At 38.5% G+C, this 19,390-nt stretch overlaps 1 protein-coding gene across 4 annotated transcripts in view; it reads left to right on the top strand.

Moving 5' to 3' along the window:
* The window catches only part of IL1RAP (interleukin 1 receptor accessory protein), a 141,547-nt gene that overhangs the window by 36,838 nt on the left and 85,319 nt on the right, over positions 1 to 19,390 (top strand). For all 4 annotated transcript variants that reach the window (XM_037131759.2, XM_037131760.2, XM_037131758.2 and 1 more), the window contains one exon: positions 13,736 to 13,808. In XM_037131759.2, the coding sequence (XP_036987654.2) occupies positions 13,745 to 13,808 (64 nt within the window). In that variant the 5' untranslated portion in view covers positions 13,736 to 13,744. The remainder of the gene's footprint in view (positions 1 to 13,735; positions 13,809 to 19,390) is intronic.

Genomic DNA, 19,390 nt, shown 5'->3' with positions numbered 1-19,390 from the left:
ACTGACAATGTGAGCATAATCAAACATGCCTTTTATGGTCGAATTGCTTGGCTAATGTCCTGTTGACTCCTCTAATCATGGGTACTGCCACCAAGGGCAGAATATGGTCACCATCCACTCATATCATGAGCAGCTTCAAGGAGCTTGTGCCCTTGAAACAATATGAAGAATACAATCCCTATTTCTAATTGCTGTTCCTAGTTCATGGTTTTAGGGACTTGATAACTGCAAGATAATATTAGAATTCATCATCTAATTAGTATTTTCAACACGTTTCCTTTCTGTTCTATGCTCATTGGGAAAAGTAAGGCTTGTTTTATCTTAATTTTGCCTAAAATGGCTTTCTTACTTATGGATGGATACATTTGGGAATGTTTACCTGTCTTCAGAGTTCGGCTGCAATGCCATATTGTTTGAAGAGTTCCAGGCCCCTCCTCAGTACCCCCAATCCTTCCCTTTATATTAAAATTCTAGTGATTTCTTCATTAGAGCGTGGCACTTAGATTAATTTGTGTACTTACTAATAGCCATGAGCAAATACAGCTAAACTGCTTTGTACAGGTAAAGAAATAATAATAGCAAGTATTCTTTTAGGCATTTTATATATGTTAACTCATATAATTGCATCAACAAACATATGAATTAGGTACCTTTATTCTCCCCATTTTACAGGTAAGAAACTAAGGCACAGGCAGATTAAGTAAACTGCCCAATATTTCACAGGTACTAAGTGGCAAAACCAAGAATTGGAACATTGAACTAAAAGAACAGGCTTTTAACCACAAGGTTATAATTAGCAACACGCATGCTGGAGATCCGTACAGGTTGCAAGCTCCCAGATTCCTGAGGCAGGTTAAAATCTGTTTCTTCCTTTGACATTTAGCACAGAGGGTCCACATAGTAGGTACTCGGTTATTGTTCACTAGCTTTGCATTGAGGTGTGGGGGGCACTCCTGAGAAGTTTATATAGTACAGCCACAAATGTCCCACTTGTACTCTATCAATATACATATATTTTTAGTGCATGTTTCACCCTCTTGCCTAATTTTCTTGTCAAAGCATTTTAAAAGCTCCCATTATGCAATGCTGGCACACCTCTCTGTGAGGGTACTGTTTATTTCCATGTAGCTGTATGGTAAAGATAAGGCATACTTGTTGAAATTAGGATCACTTGAGTCTTTAGTACTTTATGGATCAGTACATAATAGCACTATAAAATTCCAGCTCATTCTCATTCTGTTGCGAGGGTGATTGCATGCTCTTACCCTATTGGTAGTGAAGTCACTGAATGTCAAATGCATATGTAAAGAACTGTGGCCAGAGACCCCACCCCAGCCCTCCACCCAGAGTGATTTCATGGACTGAGGTTACATCCCAGACTATGGGACTGGTGGCTGCCCATTGCCATCTGTCAGGATGATCCTGGTGCCCAAAAATCAGTGAAAGAGGCCATAGAATTTTCTCAACAGGGACACAGACTCGCACAGACCTCCTCAGTGTTGGTTCATAGGGGATTTTTTTTAAAACACTTTGGATACAGAGAGATGATACTTTCATGAAAGCTCTCTAGTTTCGGCGTACATGTCCCTGGGAAAACTTGGAATATTCTCTTCATGTTTCAGAGAGATCGGGGTTGGGGGTGGGAGTGGGGATGGGGGGCTGCCTCACGGGCCTTATTCTCCAGCAGACAGAATGCCCGAAGGAAAAGGCTCCCCAGAGGCCCCTGTTCTTTCTCACATTTGGCACAGCGTCTGTCTGGCACATTGAGACATCTGCAAGTGTTCTAAGTTTGTTACCTTATTTCTTCTTAATAGAAGTAGTTGTGGAAACAGAGGCACCAGGATTATAAAGAGCGCAGGCAAAATCACATAGTCAATTAATGCCAAAGTCAGTTCTAGGACCTAGACTCATCAGGCCCCTGTCTCCCACCTCCCCACACCCCACCCGTTTCCCTGTATAATGGAGAAGGAGGAGCCCCTGGGTACTGTGGGGTCTGTTTGAGTAGCTGAAGCTACTGAAGCTTCCAGGTCCCCAAACAGGAGGGCAGGTGAAGCTCTCTTCTGATAGATGATCCCAGCAAGGCAATCCTTTTTTTTTTTTTCTGACACAAGCGGGGAGATGACAGGGGACTGTGCTCTTGTAAAAGGACAACTGTCTGTGTTGTGAGACCAAGCATGACTTAGATCCATTCCAGTCCAATTTCTGAAAACAGGTCCCCTTTTTAGGCAGAGGATCTTGATGAGAAGTCACTTCTGTTGAAACCTGCTCCTGGGGGAGGCTGCATTCTGTGGATGAACTATAGCCTTGCTAAAAAATATACTGTGGGTGTGAATATCCATGTAAAATAAAGCAATAACACCTCATACTTGCATCATTCATCACCATTTATGAAGCTTTTGTCAAAAATATTATCTACTTTGATCCTTAGAGCAGCTCACAAAGTGAATAGTTGTTATTCTGTTTTATTGATAAGGATGTTAGGGTCCATGAGGGTTAGGTAAATGATCGGAGGCACACAGTACAAGAGTGAGCAACAGCAAACTAAACAGAGGGGGACTGTGTCCTAGAGGGATTTATTTTATTATTCATCAGTTGCCTATAATTATATGTGTTTATTGTACAAAAGCATTGGGCTATGTACTGTGGACACAAATTTGGAGTCCTAGTCCAAAAATGGATGTGAAAAGAGAAAAAACTAAATAAAACAGATCAGCACAGAAATTTCTCAGGACTCTGAGGGAAATTTAGATACCTGCCCAGAGTTTTTAGAGAAGGCTTCCTTTATTTAGCCAGTGGTAAGATAAAAGAACTGGGAGAGGCTGCAGAGGGGAAGTGGAGCGGTGGGAAAAGTTAGCCTTTATTTCCTCTCCCTGGTAGCCACTTCAGTCTCAAATAGAGCTGACTGGTTTTTGAAAAGCACCTGCATCTGATGGACTGAAAATTGATCTGGGAATTAGAGTCTGGGTCCCCCCTTTTCTAATTAGAGCTTTCACGCTATCAGTTTTCCAGTGAAACCCTAAGAGGTTTAATGCATGAAAGAGAAGTTCATGGTCGCATAACATGGTTAATGCAGTGTTAAAACAAGTCAACTGCAATATCTACTTGGTAGATTACCAGAGCTTTTAAAAAGCTGATGCGTACTATGAATCTCCAAGAAAGAGATAGTGACGTGTTACTTTTCCATATCAGTGTGGCCCCTCAATCCTTTGACAGTGCTCACTACGGGACAGGACAGTTTTCATCAAGCACTTCAGTGTGATTGCATCGTGCTTGATCATTCTCATTTTTCTCTACTTTTGTTTCTTTTTCTTTTGTGCTCATAACTCTAATTTTGCTCCCAAACTGTGAGATCCATGTTATATGAACTGTTGTGTTCGTGTTTCTATATACTGCAGTTTCTATTATGGTATATAAAAGGGACTCAATAAATACTTTTTGATTCGAACAAAATTTGGTTTGGTAGGTACAGAAACTAGAGTGTACAGTCTTTATGTAGAAGTGTATGAACACTTGACCACAGTTGTGTGGCCTGTGGCCTCTCTAGCAGTGCGTGGGTGGTATCTTTCTATTGAGAGCCTCACAGATGGGACTGTGATCTTCAGACCATCCCTTTCTATTAGAGAGGTTTTAGTGCCAATGTTGTTACATGAAATTTAAGGGGAGAAAACCTCAGGTGGCTAAGAAGCTTTTCTGTGATGAATGGCTGGAAAAATGATGACTTTCCTATCCTGGAGGTGACCCGATGTTAGTTTAGAAGGTGCTATAACCTGTTCTGTGTCTGTGGTCACACCACCTCATTCCCTACTTGAACTTCATATGACATCGCATCTCCCCAGGGAGTGGCTCCCTCTTTTAACACTCTCACAATTGTCTGTGAAGTGCTGCTCTCTTGTCACAGGACTGATGACTCCATGAGGACGGGGACATTTTCCTTCCCTCTTCTTTCCTTAGACTGTCCAGAGCTTGAGAAATATATGTTGTAGGAGTTGGAAGAAATGTTAGATACATGTGTCATGAATAGTCCCCAGCCCCCAGCCTTGAAGTTCCCTGAGACGATTTCCTTTCAGGATTTTAAGCTGCTTTTTATTTGAAAGTTAGTACATAATATTATCCAGTGCCCTTTTTCTAACATTTTCCTGTTTTTCAAACCACCCTTTAACTTCAAGCAGAAGTTTCCCATAGTTTTTATACAAGCATAACAAATTAATAGTAAGATACATAAATATCATGCATACATATTGATGAGTTTTTACAAATGCATCACCATGCAGCCACCATCAGACAAGAAATAGAACATTACCAGACCTTAGAATCCTCACTCTTGCCCCCACCTATCAATATTACTAAAGGTAATCTGGCAGTTAAATGAAATTATGAATTAAGGAATTCATAATGTATTTTCCTTTTGATTTTAAGTTTTCCACTTCTTTGGATTCTTTCCAATTTAAAGAAAGCAAAACAAGAAAAGTCCAGCCCGTTTTGTAATAAAACCAATGTCATAACACCTTGTATTAGTATAGCGCTTTATAACGACAGTCTCCTTCCATGTGTCACATCATTCGATCTTTGACAACAGCCATGAGAGACGGCAGCCATTTTTCCTTCCATCAAACAATGAGGTGTTTGAGAATAGGGAAGAGAAGCCTCTGGACCACAATTTCTCCACGTTCAAGTCTCATCAGATGGGTACTGAGGAGGGTGAGCACTTCGTGAGGGATCTAAATGTGTAATGATAGTGTTGTATACCTGAAACAAATACAATATCATATACAACTGTAACTGAAAAACAAATTTAAAACATTTATTGCAGAGTATATTATAACAATTTTGGCTTCTCTGTAAGTTACAGAGGTCTGACTTACAACTGTGACTGTCTTCTCTGAAATATTTGGGGAACACAACATGAAACTTGGACCTAGTATGCTATGCAAAGTGTAGGACATGCAGTGTTTTGCCCAGGGGTCAACAGTCAACTCAAACCAAATAACTTGGGCTATTCTTTGTAAATAATGTTCATGGCAGCTCACATTTGCTGCTATACAGTTTCTCAAGTGTTTCACGTATATTATCTCATTTAACATGAGTTCATGAAAACCAGCATTTACAGAGAGATGCTTACATTCATGGACAGTGCTAATCACTCCACAGAAATTATCAAGTACACTTTTTCCAAAGTACTGAGGAGGTAGGTATTAGTGTCCGTCACCCCCATGCAAAACTCCTGCCTCAGTATCTCTAAAGACAGAATACTTAATCATCACATTGTTCACCCACTAGGGAAAGGATGCACTGAAATACTCCTTACCCTCATTGAGAAGTGCCCACAAGCACCTAGCGTGCCAATCTTAAATAAGTCATAAAGGCAGCAACCAGGTTATAACTTTGTCTAAGTAGTTGTTCTGGATATTATTCTCTTCTCTGAGGCTGTCCAAGATCAAACAGTTAAACTTAGAACTTCAAGTTCAGTTCCCTTTCATTTTCATCTCAGTGCAAACCCAGTTCTAGTTCTCTTTGTAAAGGATGAGACTTGATATTTCTTCCCTCACCCTGGAGAGCATGTTGCTTTCAGAATATTAAAGAATAAGAAGAAACCAATCTGCTCACATCCTATTCCAAGCTTCGAAAGACGGCAGGTGGTATATTGTTATACATGTCCTCTCAGAGTTTCAAAGACTTTGAAGCTGTTTTGAAATAACGGATGAGGCAATTGCTAGTGTTTTCTGGTGTGAACTTTGACCTTGTGTTGTATCAAGGTTAGCAACATTGGCTTGACATGCTGAAAGTTGGAACAGTTCATTGATCTCTCTATGCGCCTAGACTTTTCTGGAACATCCACTACTTACTGTAGAATGGTGTTATTTTTAAAGTAAATGTTGAAAATAGAAACCATATTTAGGTTAAAACAGCTTTCATTTATATAAACTGTCTAAAAGAGTTCACAAATCATTTGTGGAGCTTTTACAAAAGAAAAGTCATGTCACATTAAAAACTATATTTTCCATTAACATACAATGAAATGGACTTTTTTGAAGTACAGCTCTATGAGTAAAGTGATGTATAGACACATTTAATCACTGCCCCAGGCGGGATATGGAACTGGTCTATCCCCCAATAACTCCCTTGTGCTATTTCTTTACAGTCACACTCTCCTATCACCTCTAGTTCCTGACCTGTTCTCTGTCACTATATGTTTTGTTTTGTTTTGTTTTGTTTTTGCAAGGAGAAGGAAGGGAATGTCATTTAAATGGAATTAGACAGATGATAACCTATTGAGACAGGCCTTTTTTTAATTCAGCATAATGTTTTTGAGATCCATCCAAGCTATTGTTAACAATAGCTCATTCCTTTGTATTGCTGAAAAGCAGTCTATTTTTTGGATGTACCAGAGTTTATCCATTTGCCTGTTGAAAGATGTTTGACTTCTTTCCAGGTTTCGGCAATTAGTAATAGAACTGCTACAAGCATTTGCATATAGATTTTTGTGTGAATGTTTCTACTCCTCTTGGATAAGCACCTAGGAAGGGAATGCTACATTCTATGTTCAACTTTAAAAATATGTTTAACTTTATAAGAAACTGCCACACTGTTCTCCGAAGGGGCTGTGCCCTCCTGCAGTCCCAGCAGTAGGGGAGTTCCAGTTTCTCTGTGTTCTCTTCAGCACTTAGTATCATCGTTGTTTCTTTCTTTAGTTATTCTGAAAGGTGTGCCGTGGTTATCTAATCTTGTGGTTTTAGTTTGTATTTTCCTTATGGTTAATGATGGTGAACATCTTTTCCTGTGTTAATTTGTCTTCTGAAAATGGTAAGTCTCCCCATATCTGAGGGGAGTATGTTTCAAGACTCCTGAAATCATAGAGAGTACCAAATGCTACCTGTAATGTTTTGTTTCATTTTTTAATTTTTTCCCTATGGGTACATACATTTTCACTTAAAGGAAGCACTTTACAGCTTCACTACTTTATAGCATCACTACTCTTATGCGAGGGGGCTATTATTAAATCAAATAAGCACTAGTTGAGAACCAGCTCTGTGATACCCTATGGTGGATTTGATAAATGAGAGGGCTGCTGAGCTACTGGTAGGCAGAGTCCTCTGGGTAAAGGGAGAATTCACAGCACAGGCAGGACAGAGCTGGACTATGAGAGATTTCCTTAAACTTCTCAGAATGGTGTGCAACCCAAAATTTTGAATTGTTTACTTCTGGAAGTTTCCATTTCATATTTTTGGACTGCAGTTGACTGTCAGTAATGGAACTCATGAGATGGGAAATCACAGACAAGGAGGGGACTACTGTATCCTATTGGTGAAGTGCTTCTAATATTTTTGACATTTTCAAATTGAGTTGTTTGTAGTGTGATTCCTCCAACTTTACCTTCTTTTTCAAAAATTGTTTTCAATATTTAAGGCATTTCTCTTTCCAAATAAATTTTATAATCAGCTTTTCTATATCTATAAACAAATCTTGCTAGGATTTCTGATTGGAATTTTACTAAATCTGTCAATTAATTTGGGGAAACACTGACACTTTTCTAGGCTCCAGCCTTTCAGTTCATGAACATGGTATGTCTAATGCATTATTGTTTGTTACTACCGTAATAAATGACCAGAACCTACTATCTTAAAACAACACCCTCTTATTATTTCACAGTTTCTATGAGTCAGAAGCCCTCTAAGGCCACCTGCATTCTTTGACATGTTGCTGTATTTTTCTTTAAATGTCAAAGGCCCTCTGAGTTCTCTTCTTGCTTTTCTTTGATTTATCCTTCTGCTACATAACTCTGACTTGAACCAGAGACAGTTCATCTGCATTTAAGGGCTCCTGTGATAGATTGGGCTCGCTTGAATAACCCAGCATAGTCTCCCAATTTTAAGGTTTATATCTTTAATTGTATCTGTAAAGTCCCTTTTGCTCAGTAAGGTAACATAACAGATTTCAGGGATCTAAGGCATGAAGCCATTCTGCCAACCACATATTTCCATTTACTTAGGTCTTCCTTGATTTATCAACATTTTCTAAATGTCAGCATACAGATCTTGTACAGCTTGTTTAGACTTTTAGCTAGGCATTTCATTTTTTGTTTTAGTTATTGTAACCAATCTTATAAAAATTGTTTTCTATTTTTCATTGCTAGTATATAGTAATATGTTTAATTTTTGTATATTGCTACATATTCTGTGACTTTACTTAGTTTTATTTTTAATAGATTCCTTAAGATTTATTTATGTCAAAAATTATGTCATCTGTGAATAGCCTTATTGCACTAAGACTTGAGAATGATGAACTAGTACCAAGAATGAACATATTTGCCTTGCTCCTGATCTCACTGGAGAAGAATTCAGTCTTTCAATGTGTGATGTAATGTTAGCTGTAGGTTTTTTGCAGATGCCCTTTATCAGTTTCAGGAAGTTCCCTTCTATTTTTAGTTTGCTGAGAGTGTTTATTAGGAATGGATATGGCATTTTGTAAAATGCTCTTCTTGCCTCAGTTGATATGATCATGTGGTTTTTCTTCCTTAGACTTTTCCATTGCTGAGACCAAACTTGCATTCTAGAATAAACTGCTTGGTTGTAGGGTATCGATAGATTTGTTTTCTTGTGCTATCTATGGCAGCTGTGAGGACCAGAGTAATGTCTCATAAAGCGAATTGGCAACTCTTTTGTCATCTTCTATTTTCTGCAAGAGACTCTGTGGAATTGATGTTATTTATTTATTTTTTTAATTTTATTTTTTTAAATATTTTATTTATTTATCTTAGAGGGGAAGGGAAGGAGAGAGGGAGAGAAGCATCAATGTATGGTTGCCTTTCGTGCATCCCCTGCTGGGAACTGGCCTGCAGGGAACTGGTGTGCAACCCAGGCACGTGCCCTGACTGGGAATCGAACCGCGATTGTCTGGTTCGCAGGCCCGCGCTCAATCCACTGAGCTACACCAGCCAGGGCTGATGTTATTTATTTTTTAAGCGTTTGATTGAATCCACCAGTTAAGCCATCTGAATCTTGGGCATGTATTTATTGGAAAGTTTTTAACTGCAAATTTAATCTCTTTTAATAATTACAGGAACAATGAAATTATATATTTTATTCCAGTTAAGCTTTGGTAGTTTGTGGTTTTTAAGATGTTGGTCCATTTCATCTAAACTGTGGGATTTATGTGCCAAGGTTTTGAGCATCGCCTAATTGCCAATTTAATGGTTGTGGAGCCAGTAGTGGTGCGTCCTCTTTCATCCCTCTTATATTCTTTCATGTGTCAGTGATGTGTGCTTTTTTGTCTTTTTGGTTCCCTAGTTAGAGATTTAGCAGTTTTGTTGTTTTTTCTGAAATACCAACTTTTGGATTCATTAATTTTTTCTGTTTTAAAATTTTTGATCTCCATTCTTCATTATTTTTATTTTTATTTTGTTTGGTTTATTTATTTTTCTCTTTTTTAAGCCCTTAAGAAAGAAGTCTTTCTTCTTTTCTAACATAGGCCTGTAATGCTACTGATTATCCTGCATGCGCTCCTTCAACCGCATCCCACATATTTTGATATGTTGTTTATTTTTTTTTCACTTTTTTCAGTTCAAAATATTTTCTAATTTCCCTGAGACCTTCTTGTTGACCTGTGGGTTATTTAGAAGTATATTCCTTAATTTTTAAGTATTTGGAAATTACCCTGTTATTTTTCTTTTATTGATTTCTAGGTTAATTCTATAATTAGAGGATAGACTTTTAATTCTTTATATTTGTTAAGGTATGATTTATGGTATATGGCATGGCTCACATGTACTTGAAAATAATGTGCCATGATTAATTTTTAGAGTCCTCAAATAATTACTCCACACATTCTGCCTAGGCTTACAACTGCTTTCACTGAGAAAGACAGGTAGAGTTTGCTTACTTTGTTTTACCCAGAATTAGAGACTTTCACGTCACTTTGCTAAAACTTTTTCATTGATCAATACTGTATTCTGAAATATTCTCCACAAAGATCCTTTTATGGGTCAAACACCTAGAAGTTAGGTAAAAGATTGATGATGAAAAAACTCAGAGTTTTAAATAAATGCTGTCTCCTTTTCTGTGAAATGGGATAATTAATAATTTGACCTATGTCCTTAAAAGACTCCTTTGGTATAGGTGTGCAAGATCTGCTCACACTTTACTAGTAAGTTAGACAAGCAGGAAGAAAGGGTCGGATGGGATCAGGACTCAAGTAAGTGTGGTGGCTTCAGGGCTGGCCTCACATGGAGATAACCATCCAGGGTGGGTGCTTTGGTGTTAGAGGCTAAGTATCCAGTAGGCAACTCATAGCCAAGGGCTTCAGTTGACCAGGAATGAAGCAGGCAATAGCAACTTCATGCCTGTGTCAGCTAATCCAGTTTAGAGAAGACCTTACAGGGGACGAGAGGCAGGTTCCTGGAAAAGAGTGCTGACAAATACCAGGTTGTACAACCAAGCCTCGAGCAGGCTGATGGGCTTCAGAGAGTAGCTGTGATCTGAGCATGGAGCTATGTGTGGAATCAAGAAACAGGGAGAAGTCCAGTCCTGTGGCCTATTGAAATGCCGCTGTGCAGAAGGAAGGCCAGCAAATTATTAGAGAAATGACTGTCCCGGGAAAGCAAATCTAGTTGTTTTAGTCTGCTACATGCTGGCTCATTGCAAGAATCCAATGGTCAAGGCTAACTGAGGGATAAGGAGGTCCTATTATTGAGCCCAGAGAATGTAGAAAATAGAATGGTTTGTTTACAGAGGTCAATGTTAAAGTTTTGAGCACATTTTAATAATCATTATTAACATGACTGCTTATTACATAGACCTAAATACATATATGAAATTTCTCACTAGGTAATATAGGCATCCAAGTTGATATACCAAGAAAAAAATGACATTAAATATGAAAGAAATACCAATACCTCAAAGAGGAAGTATGAAAATGATCATATAGTAAATGAAATGGATAATGCAGGGAAGGCTGACTAAATATTTATTATATAAAAATTTGATCATCTAAAGCAAGGGCAGAGTCTGTTAAACCCTATCACAGTAATCTAAAGTCAGGTTGCAATTCACGCCATGAGGAACCATGTGCTGTTAGGCAGGTTCCATTGCTTTCTGACAGTTTCTCCATCTCTGCAAATACCCAGTGCCCCCTCTCCCCAGGAAACTAGAACCAAAGTGTATTACTAGTCACCATAATAAAATTCTGAGGCAGAAAGCAAGATGATGTTAAATGAACCTGCCTTCTTGGAGAGTCTCAAACCAGTCAGCTGCCTCCCACTAACCTTGATATCTTTAGTCTGTCAAAACCAGCCTACGCAATCACAATTTTTTCCTGTCTTCTTTATTCTAATTCATCACAGGCAGGGCTGACCCTGGATTTGTCTTTGCACACAAGTTATCTTTATATTAGCTTTACCTTGGTGACCTGACTCTTTGCTGCCTCTGGCATAATCCAGTTACTCATGAGAATATCAATTAAGGTCCTCAATCACACTAATTAGAATGTCTTCTAAGTGTTGCTTTAGGAATAGTATTAGGACTGAAAGTACTGTGCCCTGAATCTGAAATTAAATATCTAGTTGCTCTCCACTGACAAGGATTAATGCAGAATTATTAATTAATTTTATTAATGACTTGGGCGAGGACACAGGTGGCACGCTGAGCGAGTTTATGGATGACACAAAGCTAGGGGGATAACAATTACTGTGATGACAGACTCAGGAGTCAAAATGATTTCGAGACAGAGTTCAGTGGCAATCCATCCGACGTGTGCCTGGAAGAATGATCTCTGTGAGGCAGAACTTGATGATAATGTCACTCCTCTAATCAGAAACCTTCAGTGATTCCCCTATTTGCTGTTCAAATTACATTTCAAGTTTCAACCTGCTATTCAAACCTTGTTATATTGTAATCCTAACTCTTCCTGCTTTCCAACAAAATCTTCTATAGTTCTCTTCCTAACACTCTCTGCTTAAGCCAAGCTGAATTATTTATAGACTATTTCCTATTTATGGCCCATGCTTTCTCTATCTTTGAGCATTATTCTCCATTTCCAAACCAGTTCTTGCTAGTTCAGAAGCTACCTCTTGCATTTGGTCTTTTTTGATTGCCTTAGCTGGAGTCATCTCTGTCTTTCAACAATTTTAAATAACACTTATCTGTTCCTCTGTGACTATTTTATCGCTGTTTATTCTCTGTTGCGGTTATTTTTGTATACTTTTTAAGTCACTGCTAAACTCTGCCCAGTGCTGAAACTTCTGTTTGGTAAATTTTTACGTATCTTATAGTGCCTTTTCATGTATGCTGTTCATAGTTGACGTCATTGAAGTGGTGTGCATGTGGTTTACCTGTTCTACTGGGAGAAGTGCGGGAGGCCCTACATCTAATTTATAAACAGATACTTTTCAATACATGTTTTATTGAATAAATGAATGACTGATAGAGATAAGCGTTCCCTAAGATAAGGATTTAAGAATAGGAAGGGAAGGGTGGTGATAAGAAAGAAATATTTAATCTTTGAGATAAAACAATTATTTAAGGTATAATCAACCCAGTTGTCATTTGTGGAAGCATAAAATGAACCAGAGATTTTTAGAGATACGTGGTCGAGAGAGGTGACAGTTGGAAACTTGCATTGCCTTTAAAGTGACCACACACTTTGGATGGCTTGGACAGTACCACTTTATACCTTTTGTTTCAGTGTAACACTCTTAAAACTGTACCATTTTAAATGTTGTTATATGACTTTTGGCCTTTTAAGACTGGCGGGTCCCTGTGGTTGTGAAACTTGTGGCATAGGCTATTGTTTTTGATAATAACAGACTTGTAGTTGGCCAGATGTGGGTATAAAGATCACCTCTGTCACTTACTAGAAATAGAAATTGCAGAAGTTTCCAACACCACTGTAGGCACCCTTATATACAGCTGCTGTGTTCAATACAGAAAGTGGAGATCTTAAGTACGAAATTTCTCAATAATGTACAGGTTTCTGTATTTATAATTCTAGAGAAGTTTTTATCAAGTTTCAGATATGTCTAGGGTAGTAGGAAAATAAGTATTTCACAGATTGTTTAATCTCCAGGTCTTATGTGTTAAAGACCACCCAACCAAATGTAAGGGCATGGTTCTTTCTAGTTGACAGTTTCAACTGGTTATTGATAGAAAGGCTAGAGATCACAGAAATTGGATTCAGGCCTCATCATTTATCTTTTCCAGTGAAAAGAGAAGAGTGGCCACCACGAGGCATGAGGCTTATATAGTTCCCTTTACTATAAATTCACTGTAGTGGACTGCTGACTACATCTGAATTCGGGATTTCTAGATTTTCTATTCTTCACAAAGAAAGAAAAGTGCCTGGATTATTAAACATTGCCAAGGAAATGCAAAGAAGGGTAAGAAGATCAAACTTACCTTCCAGAATGTGACTCTGATGAAAAAAAAAGTCTAGAGTATTTTTAAGAAGGAGGTTATAGTTCAGTGATTAAGAAATTGTTCTAGAGCCAGGCTGCTGGAATTTGATCATTACTCTACCTCTTTCTACCCAAAGGATCTTTGTTGTGGTGTTTAAACACGTCCCAGTTTCCATATCTATAATATAGGGATTTTTAAAAAGCCTACCTTATGGGTTGGTTCTGACAATTAAATGTGTTAATATTATAAAACTGTTAGAATACTTCCTGGTCCACAGTCAGCATGCTTATGCACTAAATATTATTTAAGAACTAAGAGTAATAAGTATCCTCCCTTACTTCTGTGTTTAGGTGGACAAGATGAGACCTCTGTGGTGTGTAATGAGTCTCTACTTCTACGGGATCCTGCAGAGTGATGCCTCGGGTAAGTGAATGGCTTTTGACAATCTATTGAAATGGAAGCCATGCATAGGGTAGTATTGTAAGTGTTTCTGAAACCGAGTAGGAGAATATTATATTGTTATTTCCATTGTCTTCTGTGAAAGAACAGAATCATAAATTAGACAGAGTCATACAATTTTGATGACGGGAGGAACCACTGACATTTTCAGTGTTTGCAGTTCACTGCGTACTTAGGGTAGCAGTCTGGTGTGTAAGAATATAAAACCTTTGCATAATCTTCACATTCAGGCCAACTTGAATCCTACTTCTTTTTCTTAACCCAGGTCCTTTGGGAAAAGAAATGACAGTGATGGCAGCACAACTCTGTTTTCCAAACTTGAGCCAGGGGTGGAGAAGGTCTTGGTGGTAACAGTCCCCTGAGACCTTATGACAACAAAGAAATGATGACAAGCTTTGGTCACGCTGCTTCTGTATAGGGAAAGATCGACCAGTCATTAGACTCTTTCTTTCTCTGGAAGTTGCTTCAGAAGTGGAGCCAGCTAAAGCCTTTATTGAGTTTCAGTAACCAAACATGATCAGCATGGACCTGGATTATATGAAATCAGAGTTCCCAGGGACTTGCATGCTTATCTCTTCAGGTCTCCTCTCATCTCTAGAATTACAACTCACAACCACTTCCTGATACCTCTAACTAGTGATTATTTAATTACAACCCATTATGTCTTTGAACTCATCAAATTCTTAGAAAGATTTTAGTATGTATAACTGAAATTTGTCTCTATGTCATTTCCATACATTTCTTTGGTTCAACTTCTTTTTTTAAAAGATTTTATTTATTTATTTTTAGAGGGTAAGGGAAGGAGATAGGGAGAGAAATATCAATGTATGGTTGCCTCCCATGCATCCCCTGCTGGGAACTGGCCTGCAACCCAGGCATGTGCCCTGACTGGGAATCAAACTGCAATACTCTGGTTTGCAGGCCTGAACTCAATCCACTGAGCTACACCAGCCAGGGCCTCTTTGGTTCAACTTCTTGATTTAAATAGAAAAAATATAATCCAATGGTCTTCTAATTTTAATGCAGGGAAACTAGGTATCTTAATTTTTAAAAATCTTTTCATGTATAATTTTCCTGAAGACTCTGGTCATATTTTGAATATTATTGCTTTATTTTCTCTTCTATATGAGAGGCCTTCACAAATGTCAAAGCAGTGATTATATAAGCATGGCCATGCTCTCTAATATATGCCTTCAACTGTTCTTCACATGGCATGGGTTTAAGTCCTCCCACCGTCCTGGTGATCTTTTCTCAGTGTCTTTCAGTTTTGCTTTGCCACTAAACCATTTCATTAGAAAGCAAAAATTGTACTAAAGGAGGGGTATAAGTAGGAAAGAGTACAGCTCAAAGCTGAGAGAACTTCCAATCTTGTGGGCCCTTAGGGAATTCACAGAGAAAAGTGTTTATAAGCAGGGCCAATATTCAGGTGGGATACACCACTATACAGCTCTACTGACTGGACCAGCATCTGTCCTGCCTGATTGCAGGTCCTATTTGACCTGTCGGTGACATGATGTCCTGATATTTATAAATGCTGAATATAATTCCTGATTATGGTTTGTTCTATTTTATTTAATTCTATGCCTGGACATCATCTGCTTACAGAGGCCTTCCTTAACACCTTAACTAAAATAGCCCTGTCAATCACTGTCTGTTCTTCTATGCTGCTTTAGTTTTCTTCATGACACTCATTATTTTTGACATTGTCTTAACTCATTCTATTCTCTCATTCTCATCTCCTCCTTTCCTCCCTTTTCTTTCTCCCTTCTCGGTCTTCTTCCCCCATCCTCCGCTTTCTTTCCTCCCTCCCTCTCTCTTTCTCCTCCTCCCTTCTTCCCCTCTCACTCTCTCTCTATATATGTATATGTATATATACACATATATATATGAATATGTATACCTGTATTTATATTTTCCCTTCACATCTGTTTTTTGGCAAAATTGGCCAATTTTTAATGGAACTTCTTGTTTGGATTCATACCAGCAGTTCATTTTTGTGGTTTTATGTGCCGCCTCACCTTGAAGGAAGAGGAAGGGGTGACTGTCACTCTTGCCAGGAGAACAGCAAAGTTGGCAGTGCTGGTACTTCCCCAGGGGTCCTGGCAGTGCTCCTTATCTGAATGACCTTTATTGTAATTTCTCCAAGGAGTTCCCACCCCCACCACAAATTCTTTTGGAAAGTGGGCTTTCTACTCGGAAACTATGACTCATAATTCTGCTGGGGAAGCTGACTTCTTGAATAAGATGAGTTCTCATACCAGCTCCATTGAGTCATCATGGGAGCAGGAAACATGCCGGAATCCCCTCAGCCCATCTGGCACATATTTACTTGCTTCCTTATGAAAAGGTGTATTGTGTTTTTGTCAGTGATGTACTTCCTAGACAGAGAGAGGGATAAAAAGAAAGTGTTGTTGACAAAAATAAAAGGGGAAACTGGCTCTAGGTTACCAGTGGGGGGAAAGGGTAATTCCACATGCTGGGGGATCAGCCAGCCTCTCGTGCATCAAGGTACCACCTCTTCCGATGATGTATGTGCCGGCAGACTTGTTGGTACCCATCTCAAAGCAACCACATTGATGGGAGGAACAAAGGAGAAATAGTCTGCAAATCCTAGAGTGCTGTAACTGTATATGCTATAGGTAAGAGTGTTGTCTTGTTGTTCTGGGGTCTTTCATGTGGATCCTCCTCTAACGGGAAGCCCCAGATTTATAAAAAAGAACCATAACAATCTAAGAATTTTAGTTCCATGCAGTGTGTTTCAAGTGCGGTGAATTGGACTTCAAGCCACACAATTCTGACTTCAGAACATAGTCTTTCTGGCAGCAATACTGTGATTTCCTTATTTGCTCAGGAATGTGGGAGCATCATTTCCATGTCAGGTGGTGATAAAAGCAAGCATTTACTTTCTTTCAAGGAACTAAAGCTTGGATAATTATAAGAGTGATAATATAATTACAATGTGGTAGGTACAGTGGTAATAAAGCTCTTTGTGCTAAAAAAGCACTTTGTGTTTTACACATTCTGTGTCATCTGACTCTTACACCCAGACCATAGAGTAGTCAGGCTGTTGTATGTAACCCCCCATTTTTTGTTGAATAAGAAAAAATATTCAAGTGGTTAAGTGAATTACCTAAAGTCCCACTGCTAATACTTAGCACAACTTTGACTTGAACTTGTTACTCAGTTCCCAAGATGTATGATATTTTCACTAAATATACTCCCCTTGGACTCTACTATCACATAAACAATTCAGGAAGAACATTAAGATATGACTGGTCGTGGGTTTTGCTTACTGTTAAAGAACCACTCACTACTAACTTTCTGTGCTTTTAGATAAGGAGTATCTAACCACACCCCCCTGATATTTTTAGGAGGAAAATCACTGTAATATATGCTCAAAAGTCACTATTCCCCTATTTGCTTATTATCATATTAATCATTTCCAATACTAAACTCTAAGAAGTTCCTTTTGCAGGAATTCCAAAACAAACTCTACTTGTCGCACATTTCCTTTTGGTGTTTCATTTGGCAGCATGTTAGAAAAATCAAACTGTTAAAGCTGCTTTAAAGTAGAAATAAATATTTGGAACTTGTGATTCAAAGTTGGAAAGATAGTGAGAATGGCATATCATATAATGTGGCAAATTTAAAAAACATCGCCATATCAAAATTATCGGCTACACAGACCCCCTAAAAATGATAGCAATGTGTTTACTTCTCCCAACACAGACACACATTGCCACAGCTACCTTTAATACAGCTTTTTATTTAAACATGAACAAACAGTTGACTGTGCACCAGTACAGGGCTAGATTTCACACACGTTATTATGAACTTCCCAGAAAACACTGTGGAGGTGGGGAGCTGGATAGTTTAGGAAGGGAGGAGCCAGGCTGGTGGCCTCCATCAGCAGTGCTCTGGGTAGCATGCCTGATACAGCTGGGTTTTGGAGACAGCCTTGACTCCAAAAGCAGAATTCTTCCGTTTTACTTCACCTTCCTTTACGACTTTGTTCTGCTAATGGAGGTAAAATTTCCGGATTTTTTTTTATTCTTTGTAAGAAATTTACAAGGGTGGGAATAATCTTTTGCTTACTGAAGGCGAATTACACTATGCAAAATCAGTAAATAACTGAAAACACTATGCATCACCATGAATAAAGAAACATTGGTTTCAGACCCTGGCTGGCCGGGTAGTTCAGTTAGAGCCTTGTCCCTATACACCGAGGCTGCATGTTCGATCTCCAGTCAGGGCACATGCAAGAATGAACCAGTGAATACATAAATGAGAGGAACAACAAGTTAATGTGTTTCTCTCATTCTCTCTCTTCCCTTTTCTCTCTCTCTCTAAAATCATATTAAAACATTTTTAAAAAGACATTGTTTAAGTTCTGACTGTTTTACTTTGTGAGTTTTTTAATGACAGTAAAGAGGTCATTTAATCACTCTGTGTCACAGCGTCCTCATCTATAAATCAAAACGACCAATGAACACCAGCTAAGCCCCGGCCAATTCTACCTTCTTGCTTTTTTATTAAACAACATTATGAATATGATTATACATCATGGACATACATAGCGTGTGCTCTTCCTATTTAAGTGATTTCTAATGACAAGTGTTTATCTTATGAATTTCACCTTATTCTAAAGATCATGTGTTTGGCCATTTTATATTATAAACTCTGGGGTAAATAAGGACAGGTTCTTATTGTAAATATCTTGCAGTAAAGTCTGAGAGAAAGAGAGAAAATAAACACTAAAGAGAGCACCCTGAGAGAGCAGAGAAAGTCACTAGTTTTGCAGGGAGGCATGGGGCAGTCTCCTCAATCAAAGAACAATTGTAGTCCTGTAGAGAAAACACATGCCTTGTTTGGGGACACTACAGTGCAGTGCAGCTGAAGGGATGGTGGGAAGGCGATTTAGAAGACAAGTTAGAGAGGTGGGTAGGAAACAGATTGTGGAGGACAGAGATCCCTTCAGGGAAACAGAATATTTGTGTTTAATGGATTGTAGATATAGTTGGTCAGTTCTTTTTTATTTTTAATTTTGTCTTTGGTAAGGACATATAGTATCTTTAATGTGATGCACTGATTCTTTCGGCTCTTCATAGGATTCAATTTGTTGCCAGTCCCAGTGGCCTCTTATTACTTGAATGTGCGTTTTGAAAATCTTTGTACTTGGATGTACTTGTGACATTCAGTCCTGTCTCTCCTGCTCATGGCTGCTCATCCTGAACACCCTCTAAGCAATTCAGTCCAAACGTTTGGAGAATGTTTGAAGAATACAGTTTTATTTTTATTCTTAGACCCACAGCTCATCAGAATGATAACATTTCACTCTTGTTTGTTAAATGTTGCCTCATGGAAGCAGTTATCTTTACTCTTTTTTTTCCTTTTTTTGAACTGCATTCGTATTTTGAAACACAATGATGTTATTTTTAAGTGACTTTTACTTTTCCCAAGGATCGACATTTTACAGCATGATTGAAAAGAGACCAGCCTACCACAGTTTATTGGCCTGATGCTGACTTGGCAAATATGAACTCGCC

This window comes from Artibeus jamaicensis, unplaced genomic scaffold (genome assembly GCF_021234435.1).
Source record: "Artibeus jamaicensis isolate MK-2021 breed Jamaican fruit bat unplaced genomic scaffold, CSHL_Jam_final scaffold_474, whole genome shotgun sequence".
In the NCBI taxonomy this organism is placed as follows: domain Eukaryota; kingdom Metazoa; phylum Chordata; class Mammalia; order Chiroptera; family Phyllostomidae; genus Artibeus; species Artibeus jamaicensis.
Note: the sequence above shows the minus strand (reverse complement) of the source record. Positions and strands in the feature narration are given on the sequence as shown.